At 44.0% G+C, this 17164-nt stretch overlaps 2 protein-coding genes across 5 annotated transcripts in view; one reads left to right on the forward strand and one right to left on the reverse strand.

Annotated features, from left to right (window-relative positions):
• Nucleotides 1-17164, forward strand: part of PACC1 (proton activated chloride channel 1) — a 99335-nt gene that overhangs the window by 23344 nt on the left and 58827 nt on the right. For 2 of the 4 annotated variants that reach the window (XM_034764529.1, XM_034764533.1), the window contains 4 exons: nucleotides 13309-13680; nucleotides 13811-14105; nucleotides 15520-15632; nucleotides 15944-16082. The gene's annotated coding sequence lies outside the window, so the exon portion shown is untranslated. Of the gene's footprint in view, nucleotides 1-13308; nucleotides 14106-15519; nucleotides 15633-15943; nucleotides 16083-17164 lie in introns of all 4 variants that reach the window. The other 2 variants (XM_034764530.1, XM_034764528.1) reach the window with 2 other exon arrangements.
• On the reverse strand, nucleotides 1933-11006 carry NENF (neudesin neurotrophic factor). The gene is made up of 4 exons (XM_034764534.1): nucleotides 10787-11006; nucleotides 5850-5910; nucleotides 5067-5170; nucleotides 1933-4210 (listed from the first exon to the last, which is right to left on the reverse strand). Exons 1-4 carry the CDS (start codon nucleotides 10946-10948, stop codon nucleotides 4034-4036), a joined length of 504 nt encoding a protein of 167 aa, XP_034620425.1. The 5' UTR covers nucleotides 10949-11006; the 3' UTR covers nucleotides 1933-4033.

Below are 17164 nucleotides of genomic sequence, written 5' to 3' on the forward strand. Positions count from 1 at the left end.
TAAAATTCATTCAGTTTAGATTATCAAAAGTGTCATTCATAACAGAGCTAAGGAAAGTGTTATTTTTAAATGGGGCTGGAGCATCTCTTTCCATATACGTGAGTGGGGGAGGGCCAGATCTTTCACACAGAGAGGTCAGAGGGAATACTACGCTCCATCCTTGAGACCTCCATGTAAGCCCCTCATTGGAGATCCATGGGGTTAACATAACAATGGCCATACTGGGTCAGACAAATGGTCCATCTAGTCAGTATCCTGTCTTCAACAGTAGCCAGTGTCAGATGCTTCAGGGAAATGAACAGAACAGGACAATTATTGAGTAATCTATCCCGTATTGTCTACTCCCGCCTTCTGGCAATGTTCTTGTGTTCAAACAGGGAGAAGAGAACATTGTTACACCATATGCAAACCCACTTGAAGTTTGTGAGTTTGAATCTGCCCTCAAAATTAAGTTTCCATGTACAACATTTAACATGTTGGTAAAACTTCTAATCAACCACTGAAAATAATCTTAGTAGTGTAGCTCCTCCAGCTGCCCACATCAGGAAGTAGAGTGTCAGAGTGGGACAGGAAAAGAAGGAAATATTACTTAGTATTTTTATCAGAGGAGCTCTGCTCTCATTCTCTTACATTCCAATTAATCATCTCTTCCATATTCTTATTAGCCCTTACTCTTGGACCACCCCTCTCCTCATTCAACTCCTTGAAACACATTTCTCCCACAATGCCTCTCATTTATGGTGTTTGCACCATTTTGAGAATGAATCATCAGTCTTTGTACAGTATCATGAATGAGTTAGACCAGGGGTGGGCAAACTTTTTGGCCTGAGGGCCACATCTGGGTGGGGAAATTGCATGCAGGGCCATGAATGTAGGACTGGGGCAGGGGGTTGGGGTGCAGGAGGGAGTGTGGGGTGCAGGGAGGGGGCTTAGGGTGCAGGAGAGGTACAGCAGGGAGCTCAGGATGGGGTTGGGGCTCAGGGCAGGGGGTTGGGATGCAGGAGGGGGTGTGGAGTGCGGGAGGAGACTCAGGGCAGGGGGTGGGGTGCAGGAGGGGTTTGGCAGGGAGCTCAGGGCAGAGGGTTGGGGTGTGGGGTGCAGAGGGGTTTGGGGTATGGGCTCCTTGAGCGGCTCTGGGGTGGCAGTGGGGCTAAGGCAGGCTCCCTGCCTGCCCTGGCCTCGCATGGCAGCCGGCACCACATCCCTGCAGACCCGGGGGCGGGGGGCAGAGGGCTCCGCACGCTGCCCTCACCTGCGGCTACCTCCCCCGAAGCTCCCAATGACTGCGGTTCCCCATTCCCAGCCAATGGGAGCTGCGGGGGGCGGTGCCTGCAGGCAAGGGCAGCACGCAGAACCCTCTGCCCCCAGGGACTGCAGGGACGTGGTCTGGCCGCTTCCGGGAGCGGCACGGGGCCAGGGAGCCTGCCTTAACCCCGCTATGCCATGGGACTGGCAATCCCGCGGGCTGTAGTTTGACCACCCCTGAGTTAGACTGCAAGCTATTTACAGTTTGTTTGTACAGCACCCACCATCCTGATGAAGCTTAGTTTTAGAGCTGGTTGAAATTTGTGTTCGGGGTGTGATGTGTTGTGTGTAGTTTGCAGGTTTGGGGATTTATTTATTTTTTTATGAAAAACTACTTTTCAACGAAAACAAAACCATTTTTATTTTGGTCAACATTTTCTGGGGGGGGTTTTGTTTGTTTTTTTTTAAAAAAAAAACAGAAAGAGGGAAAAATCAAAAGCCAGAATATTCTATTTTCAGCAAAAGTTTTCTGTTTTCAAAGCCTCGAGTTTTATATTAAATTAGTTTCCATACTGTTCACAAACCAAAAATTTTCAGGTTTCATTTTTTTCACTGAAAAATGTTTGTGGAGTAATGGATCTAAAAAATGGTTTACTTTCCTGCAAAAACTTTATTAACAACCAACTGTAGCTTTAAATACAAACATTTATTAATTAGAACTTTGTGATGCAGTTAAGTGGCACAGGTAACCTCAGGTACACAGAAACTTGGTGGCAGTGTGTAAACACCAGGAATCCCTTGCTTTAACCTCTTACACTATACTGCTGAATGGCTATAAGGGAAGAAAGGGGCTTAAGGTACAAAGCACATTTAGAGTAAATATCAATGACGTTTTGAAAGGGATAATTAAAAAAAAGTTTTTTCTTTTATCAGACAATTGTCCTTCTCCCACAATATGCTATACAGCGTACAGATCCCAGGAGAGGGAGAATAAATGATTTAATCATTTACTCTTTGAAAGAAAGCAGCCAGGAGGTTAACATAATGAAGCAAATTATCTTTCAGAAATTGGAAGCAGCTGCTCAGTTTCTCAATGCTAATTCAAACTGTCATGGTGGCAGGTAAATCTGCATACATGACAGTTAGCATTTGACTTCTGTTAGTGGAAGTCAGTAGTTAGCAGCACTTGGTATAGCACAAGCATTTAATGTTCTCTGGTTGCTATGTAAATTAAAAGCAGCCTGAAAGACTGCCAAGAGAAATCTGACAGAGGAGAGGACTTATTTTCTCCCCAGCAGGACCTGGAGTTGTAAATTAGGTTAAACAGAAAAAGAACACACACACCTTTCAAGGGAACTGGAGTGGCAACGATCAAGCTAGAAAAAGTAATAGTGCAGAGAACCTGATACAGATTAAAAATGGAAAAAGCCCCATAGACAAGGGTGCTAGAACAATTTGTGTACGGGGGTGCTGAGAGCCCTTGAACCAAACTGTAAAGCCTGCATTTGATAACTACTTCAAACCAGGGGCTGTGGCAGCACCCTTAGTTCCCACACCTATGTGTAGAGTCAGCCAGAGTTTAATTGACAACATAAAGAAGCTGGGAATATTCTGGTCAGACTGAAATAATCACAGTAAACTTATATTTTAAAATATGTGAACAAAGACTTTATAATAACCATAGATCCTAGGTTATAATTTCTCTTGGTTTGTGGGAATTAGGAGTTGAGGATACGAAGGAACCATCATGACCTAAATTTTAAATGACAAACCCATGTAAATGTATTACAAAAAAGTGCTATTTTGACAAAACTACTGCAATAAGAGTGATTTAGGCCATGTCTACACTACCACTTATGTCGGTATAACTTATGCCACTCAGGGGTGTGAATAAGCCACCGCCCTGAGCGAAATAAGTTACACCCACCTATGTGCTGATGTGGACAGCGCTATGTTGGCAGGAGAACTTCTCCTGCCAACATAGCTGCCGCCGCCACTTGTTGGGGGTGGATTATTTAAGGCGATGGGAGACCTCTTTCCTGTCAGTGTAGAGCAGCTCCACTAGAGATCTTGCAGCGGCGCTGCTGTGAGCTATTGATTGTAGCCATAGCCTATATCGAATCAAAAGGTAATTAAATATTACATTTCCCCGAAGAAAAATCTTCTTTGTTTTATAACACTGGGCTTTAAATAAATATACAGCATTTAAGTACATTTCAGGAAGTCAGCATTTATATATCCACTGTAATCAAAGAGGATGAATATTAAGCCCCACACCACTCCTCTGAGATAAGAAGCCTCATTACACCTATTTTACTGATGGAGAAACTGAGGCATGGAGAAGTGAAGTAAGGTGACTCACGTAATACAGCAAGTTTGCAGCAGAACAGGGAACAGAACCCAGAAATGGCAAAACCCCTAATCTCATGATTCAGCTATTAAAGGACACTTTCTCCCCTTTAGGGAATGAGTCTTTAGTTATCCAATTTTTCTTTTTATATTAAAAAAGAGAAATCAAGATAGTGGCAGTGAGAATTTTATTTAAATAATTCCCTCCAATCCACAAATATGTGCCACTGATTAAATTTTATTTGGTTCACTACTTGAAGGAATTCACTACACTAGTAATCAGCTATTATTCTCTTTGGATGGGAGGACGGATAACAAAAATACAAAAGATACATAATTCATAGAAAATGTTCTTCTGCCTTAGAAATAGTCAATGTTTCCCAGTCATACAGTGTTCTACAATGTCCATCTGAGGATTTTCAGGATGCTAAATCCTTCATCAAAATTCATCTCTAATGCTGAAATGTGGCTGATCCTCAGGTTTAAAGTTCTGATTGGGGCTGCCATCCTCATTCAGAATTCTTCGAGAAGTGTAGCCAACAATAGGATATTTGGTTTTGTACACATCATTGAAGATATCATCCAGGGATTTTAGCTCTTCTTCCGTGAGTCCTGTCTAAAGGAAATATGGGCAAGAAAAAATGGCAGGTATTTACATGTGTCTTTATTTATGTTGATCATCCTAGCCTCGACGCCAGCCTTCAGATTTAATTTGCAGGGCACAGAAACAATGGAGGGTTTAAGTAATTGGCAATGAGTTATTTATCATAGAACCTTTCACCCCTAGGTCACTTACTCAAATTCAACTCAGTAGTGATAAAGCCTGACATCCTCAGATAAAGTGAGTTGTTGGCTTCAATTCATTTCCAAAAAGCACCATCATAGTTGGCCCATTTAGTATTCTCAGCAGAGACACCAAGGACTGAATTGGTCAAGGAAACTGAACTTAGGGTGACCAGATGTCCCGATTTTATAGGGACAGTCCCGATTTTTGGGTCTTTTTCTTATATTGGCTCCTATTACCCCCCACTCCCTGTCCTGATTTTTCACACTTGCTATCTGGTCACCCTAACTGAACTACACATTTTTAGATGCTGTCCCTCTAGACAGCTGTTAAAGTATGTTGACGGGGCAGCTGCTGCCCAAGTTGTGTCTGTTCTACTGATGGCGAATTTCTCTCTCTAGGGCTCTCAGTTTGGTAGCTTTCACCAGTCCTAAGTGCACTTTTTTTATTTTAAATTTAAAGAGTAGCTAAAACCAATGTTAGAGGAAAATGTATGCAAATCTATATAATGGAAGGTGTCTCAATCAGATCAAAAGGTATTATGGCATTTCTTAGAAAATAAGTATTTTCCTTATTTATAGGATTGGGCTTTGAATAAATATACAGCAGGGGAATATATTTTAGGGAAGCCAAGAAAAAGATTGAAATTTTGCAAAGAAGGAATTAAACAAACAATCCCATTTCTTACTGTGTCATGAGTGAGGTCTTCTGGGTCAAGTGACATCTTTGCAACGCCTCGTGTTGAGTCCTTCCCAACGAGGGCGTTGTATGGGGCACCTTTCCCATAAAATTCTGTTCAAGGAGAGGAAATCTAGTAATGTTCAGACTATTGACAATGAAAACAATGGGCCAGATTAAGCATCTGCTTATACCAGCATGAAAGGAGCCCATTATACTCCTAAATGAGCCAAAACCAAGGACTCGGATCCGAGCTCTTTTCCTCCTAAAATTTTGGTGACGTCTCAAGACAAACTAGCTTACCTGGACTAGTTAATGTGGCCTAAAATGACAACTGCCTGTCTTCACTAAGATTGTAATACAGCTGCTGCCCAGGTTGTCTGTTCTACTGATGGCGAATTTCTCTCTCTAGGGCTCTCAGTTTGGTAGCTTTCACCAATCCTAAGTGCACTTTTTTTTATTTTAAATTTAAAGAGTAGCTAAAACCAATGTTAGAGGAAAACGTGTGTAAATCTATATAATGGAAGGTGTCTCAATCAAGTCAAAAGGTATTATGGCATTTCTTAGAAAATGATAGGATAAGAAGAGGATCTGTTCTGTTCCAGACACAGAGGTCAGCATGAAAGGAGGTGTGAAGCTGAGAGTGGGAGAAGGCAGCTTCAGAGGAGGATGATTAGGAATTAAGAACAAATGAGTATGTTCTTTGTATTTAAATAGAGTTTGAAGTTTCCTAAAGGTTTAGGATGTTTAAGAAGAAAAATGGGATAATGTGAAGGGGGAAAAGCCAACTCACCTTTTCCAGAAGTGACATCAAATACTACTCCCTTCACGGCCATGTAAATAGGCTGGCCCTCCTGGAAAGAAAGAGAGAAGCCAGCAGGTGCTCAAAATAAAGCCAGCATTGAGGAGAGAATGAACCCCTTACTATGTGTTCTCTTGCAACTTAAATCACGATCAATGCACACAAGATTCACAGCCTGGAGTTTTCATTCATCCCCAAATCAATTACATGCTGCAAAAAAAAAAAAAAAAAAAAAAATGAATAAAGATTTCTCTGTGGGTCTCTGGGCCGCAAGAAGCTGGTTTTCTATACCTTGCCATTATGACTGCTGTCAGCTGCCTGCCAAACAGTCATGCATCCCTGTGTCAGCTGCTGGCACTATACAGTAAAGAGGCCATATTCTGAGCCAAAGGCAGAGATGGGGGAGGGAACAGAGGCTGCATGCAGGTTAGTGTACAAAAAAAATCAGTATTCATCATGTGATAATTACATGAATAATTTCCACTGGTATTCAGTGATGTGTAGTTCACTGGTATCTCGCTGTGATGCCAAGTTCTGAGTGTCTGCATTCTGAAAACCATGTTGTACATGGAGAAATGTAGACTTCTGTTCTCACTATTGGAGCTTGTTTTCACTATTAGGACACCAACTACTAGTGGAATAGGTATGCTAAAGCCCTGTTTATTTCTGTGCTGCATCAATGTGTCTCTTGCTCCCATAGATGATGATTCCTGGAATAAACACTGGTACTTGAAATAGTCTATGAGAATCTCTATGGATTTAACCCCAGAAAATGATGGAAGTTCATGGAAGAAACTATTCTGTTTGGAATCTAGTAGTCAGACAATACACTTCCCCCTTCTGTGCCTTTTCTGGAGTCAGTTCATAATACTTGTTTTTTCCAAGATGATTAAGTAAATCATTCTGGAGGTGGATGTTTTCTGAGGTGAAAGGGTGTATGGCAGATGGTATTCTCCTTTGATCAAGAAGATAAAGCAAACACACACACACACACAAATCTGATCTGCTGACATCTGTTTTGCTTAATAAACCATTGATTCCATTTTGTCCTCCCTCAAAATCTATTTTCTCTGTCAATGAGATGCTGGTTAGTGTTTTCTAAAGTTTCTGGAGACAACCCCAAGGAGGCCAACCAGCAAGCATTTCAGAGAAGAGATCTGTATAAATTTAGCAAAGGATGTTATCATTTTGAATTTGTTAGCTAAGATTTTTTTCAACATAGACAGCTAAAACTTCTGGAAATTGAATTCCTGTATTAATTCTATGATATTTTTAAAAACTGTCTACATTCTTGACTTAATGAGCTAGAAGAATACATTAAGGCGGGGTGGCCCGGCTCTTCAGAAGTTAATATGCAGCTCTTTGTATAGACACAGACTCTGGGGCTGAAGCTACAGGTGCCCCTGGCTCTGCCACAGGCCCTGCCCCCACTTTACCCCTTCCCGTCGTCCCCCCCCCCCCCGAGCCTGCTATTCTCTCGCTCTCACCCCCCCCCCCCAGCCTTCTGCACGCCACAAAACAGCTGATTGGGGGGTGTGGGGAGGGAGGGGGAGACGCTGATCGGCAGGACTGCCGGTGGGTGGGAGGCACTGGGAGCGTGTGTGTGTGTGGGGGGGCGAGCTGATGAGGGGCTGCTGACATATTACTGTGGCTCTTTGACAATGTAGATTGGTAAATTCTGGCTGCTTCTCCGCCTCAGGTTGGCCACTCCTGCATTAAGGGAAGATTTTGAATCCATTGGCCTAAATGTCCTACCTGGCAGACAAGGATTAGAGTAGGATGGATACTTCATTTAATCCTTACACATCTCTGAAGGCTATGGAATTAGCTCAGTGAGAACAATAACTTTGTAAATGTGAAGAATTTTCTTTGAGGATTACCTCATTGGAGGGATCACCACAGGTTTTGGAAGAATAAATAGGTAGCTGTAATTCTGTAAAATGTTGAGGCATCGGTAGTTATAGTGCTAGTGATGAGGGAGAGAGTATCAAAAGTTCTGTATTCCAATATCCTATTGAGTGGTTTGGTATTTATGGTGAAGCACATTCTACAGATCTCTAAAACTGAGGAACTGTCTGTAAACACTCAGATGGGAGAAGATATCTGGTATCTGTTTTTTTTCTGTCAGGAAGGAAACAGGAAGAATATCCTGTTCTACCATTGTGGTGTTCATCCTCGGGAAAAGGGGAGATCTGACATACAACTAGAGACTTTGGGCCCATTGCCTGATTATTTTGATGGTTCTCTTGAGCAGCCTGGGAGAAACTGACCTGCTTGGATAGATGTTTAAGATCCGTATCCCTACAATACCTGAGATATCCTTGAAACTGATTGTACTATTTGTACACTATGATTTGAAAAGGCATTTCTATGCCTGAAATGGGTAACTTGGTCTCTCTCACTAGACAAACTCTCAAACAGGGCTATCAACAGAAGAGTTTCCACCAATTGCACATTTTTGCTCTATTGTATACAGGGGCTATGCGTAAGAACTGGTTAGAGAAAGAAATTAGAGTCAGGAAACCTGGATTCTCTTCCAAACTATTCACTGTTTGACTTTCAGCAAGTCACATACCCACATTTGTTTAGTGTTTTGAAAACTTTGGATAAAAGATACTTGCAAATTATTATCATCATAATAATGCTTTCTTTCCTCCTTCTCTAAAATACTTTAAAGTAGTGCTAGGAAGAAAAAATAATTACTTCAGAAATGTTGGTGTTCTGTTTTAAAAAAACAAAAGGAAAAACACACAAGCTTAGTTGAGAGTTAAAGTTGTCAATAGATATCTATTTTATCTCATTTTTAGTTTAAAATAAAGTCAGGGGGTTAAGATCCCAGTAGAAACCTTATCTTTACTCCTTAGTCTCTCCATCATCCCCATACTAATCTTCAGCTAGGAGTCACAGATACCCAGTATCTCAGGGAAAAATTCTGGCCTGCAAACTGTTAATATACCACTAAACAGCTGTGACCAGACTTTCTAAAGTGCCCAGCAGCTAGCAGATTCTATTGAAATCAATGGGAGTTTTGAGGAGCTATTTTGAAAATCAGGCCAATGAAGAACCAGACTCTCCCCCACCTTCACAGTACAGGAAAGGCCAAAACATGTCGTTGCATCCGTGGCTGACAGCTGACTGTTTCTGCTAGGCTTATTCAGTTTTTGCCTTACTGATTGTAACCATCAATTGCCATACTATCAGTTCCTTCCCATTAATATACTGATCACTAACCTTTAACTTGCCTTGTTGATTGTTCACTTACTGACCATATTACCTAATCTCACCAACCTCTGCCTCCTTTGTCATGCCTTCTTTTGTCCCCACATTCCACTCCGCTACTCTTCTCTCTCTTCCTCCCACTACAGTCTGATCCCCTCTACCGTTCTCATGCACCCAACACAACGATCTTCTTCCACCCCCAGCTCTGCCCTCTCCATCCACTATTAACCTCCTCTCCAACTCTCTTGACAATAAGGAGAGAGAAAAAAACGTTAATTTTGCTCTAAACAATATTAATTTGTTAAAATATATGTGGAAATATCAAGATGCATGCAAAAGAAAACAAAGGATTATCATTCTGTAATCCTTGTTCTTCCTTCCCCCAAACCTCCTCCAATGTCATTACTTATGCTATTTCTAAATGTAGATTGTAAGCCTGTTAGGCAGTATCCTGTAATTCTGCATCTGTATGTAAAGATCCATGTACTCCTAAGGCCCTGTATAAATCTGATCACCCTGGACTTTATAGTTGTCACTATATAGCACACCCCAATTACTGAGAACTTCATTGCAAGAGTACAAATAGAAGTTGGATCCTCCTGCTCCAAAATCATAGGCCCTTATTATATGGGCTAACAGGGAATCACAATAAGTTGTTAAAAATATAGGACCTATGACACATACAATACTTGAGCAGTTCTAGTGTTACCTAGTAGAGAGCAATGGTACATATACACACTAGCCAGCTCATTACAAAAACATGTCATATTAACCTCTGCATACAATCCGTAAGAGCCTGCCATGCCCACCATCCCACAGTGTGCTTGTCTTCACTGCAAAATTTTAACTCGAGTATCGTCCCATCCACACATACAGACCCTTAGTATGAGGGCTGTAGTGCTTTTAATTCTTATGAGCCAACCTGCCCAGTGACACAGACCAAATCTCAAGTTAGCACACAACTCATCAGCTGCTAACAACCATTCTGTAATGTGGATGCAGGCTAGCATCTTTTTGATCTGCTTTAGTCACTTCTCTGACCATACGAGGTGTGGTCCCCTCATCTTCACTATAAATTACACATCCTCGTAAGACAGGTCTTGGATTTTGTATACCTATAAACTGGAAGGGTGTGTGTTGAGTGGGGGAATCAGAGCGCAGGCAATTTCTCCATATAACAAAAGATCATACCACTGCGATTCATGTATGCAATGGGGAAGACTTGTGTTTCTTTCATATGGCAACAAGTGGTGTTCTTCCACTGGTAAGGAACAGAGTTAAGGTTGAGTTGGAGCCTTAACTGAAAATGTCCAGACTGTCAGATGTTTGTCATTGTAACTGCAGTGTTCTAATGTCCTGGCTTGCACAAGTTGGTTTCTTTTATCACTGTCTCCTCGTCTGTTTCCCAGCAATGTTTTTAGTCTGAGAGTGGTGACTATGCTCCCCATTTGGAGAGAGCTGATTAAGCAGCTCCAGTGTGTGATGACACTTGGTCTCCTTTGACATGAAAAGTTTTTAAATATCTAAGAGAGAGATGGAAGAGTTGGCATCAAACTGCTCGTTTCTGGTGGGGGTGTCACGCATCCCATCTCCGCAGGGGGCAGGGCCCTCCGCCCATGCAGCAGCGTCCTTCCCCCCACCTAATCGTGCCCCCAGGGGCCGGTGCCCCCTCCCCAGCCGCATGGGCACCACACTACTCCCGCCCGTACCTCCTGCCCGCTGTATCTGGAGAGCTCGGACTCGGTGAAGAGCCGCACGGGGGTGGGGGCCGGGGCGGGCTTGAAGCGCAGCGGCTGCTGCTCCGCCAGAGCGGCCAAGGCGGACAGGCAGCCCAGGGCCAGGGAAAGCAGCCGCCCGGGCCCACCGGCCATGGTGCAGCGGAGACGGCCCGGCTGCTCCGGGGCGGGGCCAGGGCCTGCGACGCTGGATCCGGGGAGGCTGTGGGCGGCATCAGCCCCTTTGGGGAAACACCCACCGCCCGCCCCGCCTGATCACCCCGCCCCGCAGCAGCTCTGCAGCTCCCCCGCCTCGTCCCGTCCCATCCGCTGCACCACAACCCCGCCCCACCTCCCTCCAAACCAGCCGCCCCCTCGCGTCCCCCGCACCGCGACCCCCATCTCCCTCCAAACCAGCCACCCCGTCCCGTCCCCCGCACCGCGACCCCCGTCTCCCTCCAAACCAGCCACCCCGTCCCGTCCCCCGCGCCACGACCCCTTCACCTCCTTCCAAACCAGCCACCCCCTCCCATTCCCCGCACCGCAACCCCCACAGCTCCCTCCAAACCAGCCACCCCGTCCCGTCCCCTGCGCCACGACCGCCCTGGCTCCCTCTAAACCAGCCGTCCCGTTCCGTCCTCCGTGCCGTGACACCCCGTCTCCCTCCAAACCAGCCGTCCCCTCCCGTCCCCCGCGCCACGACCCCCGTCCTCCGCACCGCAACCCCCACAGCTCCCTCCAAACCAGCCACCCCGTTGCGTCCCCCGCACCGCAACCCCCACAGCTCCCTCCAAACCAGCCACCCCATCGCGTCCCCTACACCCAGGGCCAGCGCTTCCACTAGGCGACTCTGGACGGTCGCCTAGGGCAGCAAGATTTGGGAGGCGGCGTTTTGCCATCCTTGGCAGTAATTCAGTGGCGGGGATCCTTCCGCTCCGAGTCTCCGGGGTGCTTTGGCGGAAATTCGGCAGCGGTCCCGGAGTGAGTGAAGGACGCCGCCGCCGAAGCGCAGAGCGGAAAGACCCCCGCCACTGAATGCTCTGAGGAGGAGCGCTGCCGCCTAGGGAGGCAAAAACCCTGGCGCCGTTCCTGCCTGCACCGCAACACACCCATTTTGCTCTGGGTGGGGCCCATTCTTTCTGTATAGGCTCCTCCTTTTCCCAAAGGTTCCCAGTTCTTCTTATATTTAAAATCCTCCCCCTCACAACATTCTCTTATCCACACATTGATGCCCTGCAGTTCTGCCTGGCCCTGCGTGGGGAATTAGAAATATTTCAAAGAAAGCTACAATGGAGATCCTGGACTTGAATCTCTTACCTAGCAGCCTAGATACAGTGTCCAGGACCTTTCCTACCTTTTCCTGTGGCATTGGTACCCACTGGCTCCTCCCTAGCACTGCACATAAGTCTGTCATAAGTCTGGCAGGCAGTTTACCATGTGGTCATCCCTTGGTCATTAGAAACCCAACTAACTATATTTTTACTAATCTAGTGGTATTTTAGGTGGCCATAACTTCTGCCCACAGGTTGGGGAACTGGAGACATTAATGGTAGATTACTTTACAGTTTTCTTTAAGAAAAAGTCTTCTGTATAACCACATCCTAATTTTTTACCCAAAATTTTCTACATCAATCAGGTTACAATTCTTCATGCATTAGAATCTCTGAATTAATAAGACAATTAAGGACCAAGTTTAAATCCCATACAGGAATAGACTTCTTTAATTGTGGTTATATATTAATCAAAACCTTTCATAAACCTTGTCTTTGTGGGCAAATACTGAAAATCCCTCCACAGGTGAATCATAGGAACATAGAACTGGAAGGGACCTTGAGAGGTCATCTAGTCCAGTCCCCTGCACTCATGACAGGACTAAGTATTATAACCTGTCATGTTGGGTTATAAAGGTACACACACTACTATATGTCCTAATAGTTGGAGACAATTTCTTGTCAGCATCTGTGGGGTTATTTAAATCTTCGAAATTAGGTTTTTAGTGTCTGCCTGAAGGTAAGCCCTAGTTGTTACGGTGTTCAGAGAAGCCCCTATAAAGATTATCTATTGTACTGTGCTCCAAGTGGACTTAGGTGTTTATTTGGAGACCTATCCTGTGGAACAGGGATATGGCTGGCTGTACTGCAGAGAATGTCATTGTATGACTGGCCCTTGAGCAGCTAGTCATCAAAATAGGGGAAGTCTATTATCCCTGGCCATCGTAGGTAAGCAGCTATCACTGCTATGATCTTTGGGAATACCTTTGGGACAAAGAAGAGGTCAAAGGAAAACACTCAATACTGGAAGTGACCCTGACTGCTTGTAAAACAAAGAACCTTTTGTGAGAGGGGAGAATTGTGACATGAAAATATATAACCTGTAGGTTGAGCGCCATGAACCAATTCCTGGAATCTAACTGTGGAATAATATCTGAGAGTCACCATCCTCAATTTCTGTGATTCCACAAAGGTGTTTATCAGTCTGAGATCTAATATTGGTCTCTCCATCCTCTCTTTTTTTAGGGTACCAGAAAATACTTGGAGTAGAATCCCTTCCCTCTCTGCTGGAATGCAACTGTTTCTATGGCTCCTATGCATAGAAGAGAGATGACGTCTTGTCTCAGTAACTGTTCATGAGATAAAGAGGGTCGGTAAAGAGGGTGGGGTGAGGGATAGAAGTGAAACAGATTGAGTAACTTGATGTTATGGCCTCCAACACCCATCTGTTAGATGTAATCTGTTCCCAAGCAGGTTGAAAATGGGAGAATCATCTCCAAAGGGAGGGAGGTGAGTGCAAGTGAACGTTCAGGAGGTGGGGATGTTCCAAGCCCTCAACCAAGCCGTCCAAATTGACGGTTGGATGAAGAGGACAGCTGTGTGGTGGTAGCAGTCACAGTAGGTAGTCTCTTCTTTTGACACCTAGGCCTGCCTTTCGGTGGTTCCGTAGGCCTAGGGTATGTAAAGAACTGAACTGGACGAGATCTCTTTGCCATTTGTGATCTGCTAAATTTTCTTTTGTTTGCAGGCATGTATACGCTAAGGGCTCTAAGTGTGGCTCTGGAATCTTTCAAAGTCTGGAGAGATTCATCTGTTGACTCATAGGAGAATTTAAGTCCATCAAAAGGGAAGTCTTCTACAGTATTCTGGACCTCCCTAGGAAAACCAGATAGCTCTAGCCAAAGTGCTCTACTCATGACAACATCAATAGATGTGCAGTGGGTTACTGTGTCTCCTGCATCTAGGGAAGCTATCAAAATCGTCTTTTTCTAAGAACTGACCTTCAGCTATGATGGTCTTGAACTGCTCACAGTATTCTACAGGTAAGTGTTCACTAAAACTGTTGAATTTGTCATAATTGGAATAGTTGTACTTCACCATTAGACCTTGGTAATTTGCAATCCAAAATGGCAGAGTGGCTGAAAAGTAGCTCTTACAACCAAATAGGTCAAGGCACTTCTAGTCTTTATCACAGGGTGCAGACTTTGAAAGATGTTGCCTGCCATGCTCGTTGATAGCCTCCACAGCTAAAGAATTTGGTGGAGAGTGGGAGAACAAAAATTCCACGTATTTTGCTGGGATGTAATACCGTGAGCCCGCTTGCAAGGGAGTGGTGTGGTGGCAAGGGTTTGCCATATGGTTTTGGCAGGATCCAGTAGAGCTTCATTCACTTGTAGAGTTACTCAACCAGAGGATGTTGTATGTAAAATGCCAAAAGTTTGTTGCGATTCTTAGGCCTTTTTTAAGGGAATCTCTAGCAAGTCAGTATGCTTCATCAGTTCCTGACACTGTTTAAAATCATTAGCCAAAGAAGGTAGAGGAGGCATTACAGCCTCATATGGTGACAGTGATATTTGTTTGAGGTGTCACCTCCTTGTCCACTCTGACCTCTTGCTCCTCAAAAGTTTCCTCTCGAGGTTGAGGTTGTTGAAGAGAAAGTGATGGAACAGGCAGGTGTCTTCTTCTGTATTCCCCACGAGTGACACTAGGAGTCCTTGAGAACTGACAGTAATAGAGAGCCCATTAAGAAGGGCATTGAGGGGGTCCATAAGGTAGAGGATGGAGCATCCACTGCTGGTCATATCATGAGCCCTGCCTCACTGGTACTTTCTCCCTTGGAATTTCCCTTTGAGGGTAGGTAACAGGGAAGAAGTCTCTTCTATGGAGGGTAGGAGATCCCTGGACAGAGATCCGGGAGTCAGAGGACTCCTCCTCAGAGTAGTCCAAAGGTGGGGTGAACACTGAAGGTGAAGATAGTTGTCCGCCTGGTGTGATACGTACTGGAGAGCTGCTCACTGGGGCTGGGTCCAAGAGATACAGGGAAGTAAAGGATGCTTTGTACAACCACATATCCTTGCTTTCTGCCGGGAAATGCACGGAGCAATGTGGTGCTGTAGTGTTGTAGCGTACATCTGAATTTATCTATTTGCTATTATTATGAGAATTTGGATTAAACCTCCTGCCTACTCTTTGTTTCCCAAGTACTAACACCCCAATGAATTGTACAACCAGTACTTTATTAAAAACAAATACAGGTGTTCCAGCTGCCAATACTAGAGACTGCAATTGTTAATAAAAGTGAAAAGTGCAACGTGCAATGAAAACCAACAGTGATGACAATCTGTGCAATGTCACTGGAAATGGAATTGCCACCACCAGTGTAGCTGTTCTCTACTGTGGCTGGACGGGGACAGAGTGAACAGGGTATACTTCTAATCATACACATTTCCATTCCAGGAGTTCATCAACTGAATCTTTGCCTACCCTGCCCCCCACAATTGTCCAGTGGCTACATTGGCTGCAGGATGTGAAGTGTGGAGGACGGTCCTCGGGGGATGGTGTTGATGCAGGTATTAGGGTCTGCTGCTTGCTGACCATCACAATGAGCAGTCACTCAAACATTTCCCTCTGCTGCTTCCAGTGTTGGTGAATGAGTTCCCTGTGCTGCTGTCAGCTCCTGCTCCATTCTCACCCTGTCATGCTCAAAGTACTCTGCCACCAGCCTCTCCTCCCTCTCCCTGTCCGTTACCTCCCTTTTCCTCTTCTGCTTCTTCATTTGCTGCTGGAATTTCAGCTGTTGGTTCAACCTGTGGTCAGAATCCCTCTGCATGTCCTGCAGCAGGTCGTCCCTAACCCTTTGTCTTTTCTCCTGTTGGTTCAGTGTCCTTGCCCAAAGAGGCTAGGTGGCTGCCTTAGTCCAGCAGAGATAGAAGGCCCTGCCAAGGCAATGAAAGAGGATATTACTTTTTTGTCCAGGAAAAGAAAAAAAAGTTCCTTCCCTTTTCATGTTCCACATCAAAGTAAGGCCACAAGTTAATACTTTTATCTACCTGGTAGCATGCCTTTATTCCATCTGCCCACATTTGCCTGTTCAGAAGCAGCTGCATTTCAGGTCACCAGCCCATGAAGTAAATCTTTTATATTTATTTTATTTTAAAAAATCAATACATGTTTTTGGCCTAGACAGGAGGGGCTTGGGGCCCACAGGCCAAGGACCTTTTACCAGTAGTGGTCTTAACACTATTTCAGGCAGTGGCATGTAGGAGACAGACCTCAATATTAAGTCAAAAATAGTTATCAGTAAAACTATTATAATTTATTCTTATAATATTAGGTCATTACAAACTTGCTTGCATCTTTATGAATTTAAAATATACTCAATATTTATACAGGATGCTTAGAAAAATAACAACACAGTCTGATGTTATCAGTTCCTTATTTAATTGTATGAAATGTTCAAGTTAAAGAAATCTGCCTTCTGTCAACTAGTGACAAACTACCAAAGGGTCAAAGGAGGATAACCACCCCACAGCCATAATATCTGAAATGCAGCTTTTATAAGTTCTATCGTGCCTTAACTTTCTATATTTTAGTTTATTTTATTTTATGTTATGTTTTGAAAGATGTATGTAAACCTTGGTTGTTATGATTTATGTTTTCTATAGAATGCCTCAGTGAAGTTTTTAATTGCAAGTAGTAAATGTACTGCAAATGGCAGATTTTAAATCTGAGGGTCATTTTGGACAAAGGACCAAAGCACATCTGATATGAGATGCAAGTCTACTATAGAGATGAGTTTTATCTCAAGCAAAGGACTTTGTAGGAATGTTTAGGAATTGTATTATCAAGAGCCATAAAAGTAGGCCTTTTACAACCCCGCTCTCTTTGCAAGAAAAAAAATGTTGGTTTCAAACACACAGAAAATATGCTAGAAAAAATCCTATTAAAATTAACCCCTTTTATAAACTCTCTAAAGACTTAATTCTTCAAATATTAAGGAAAACATTTATGGCTGGGGAATGTTTTGTAGCAGATCTTTGTAACTTCTAAGTTCATGTTCCACTTGAAGGTGAAAAACCTATGCCTGTCATTTAAATGCTTA

The sequence above is a fragment of the Trachemys scripta genome, chromosome 3, assembly GCF_013100865.1.
Source record: "Trachemys scripta elegans isolate TJP31775 chromosome 3, CAS_Tse_1.0, whole genome shotgun sequence".
Lineage (NCBI taxonomy): Eukaryota > Metazoa > Chordata > Testudines > Emydidae > Trachemys > Trachemys scripta.

What these genes read in the sequence shown, in the direction of transcription:
- NENF (XM_034764534.1), bottom strand. Translation starts at nt 10,948, where the DNA reads ATGGCCGGTGGGCCCGGGCGGCTGCTTTCCCTGGCCCTGGGCTGCCTG. An exon ending in TGATGTCACTTCTGGAAAAG is followed by an intron (nt 5,171 to 5,849) that starts GTGAGTTGGCTT and finishes CTCCTTGAACAG; the next exon opens with AATTTTATGGGAAAGGTGCC. An exon ending in AAGACCTCACTCATGACACA is followed by an intron (nt 4,211 to 5,066) that starts GTAAGAAATGGG and finishes TATTTCCTTTAG; the next exon opens with ACAGGACTCACGGAAGAAGA.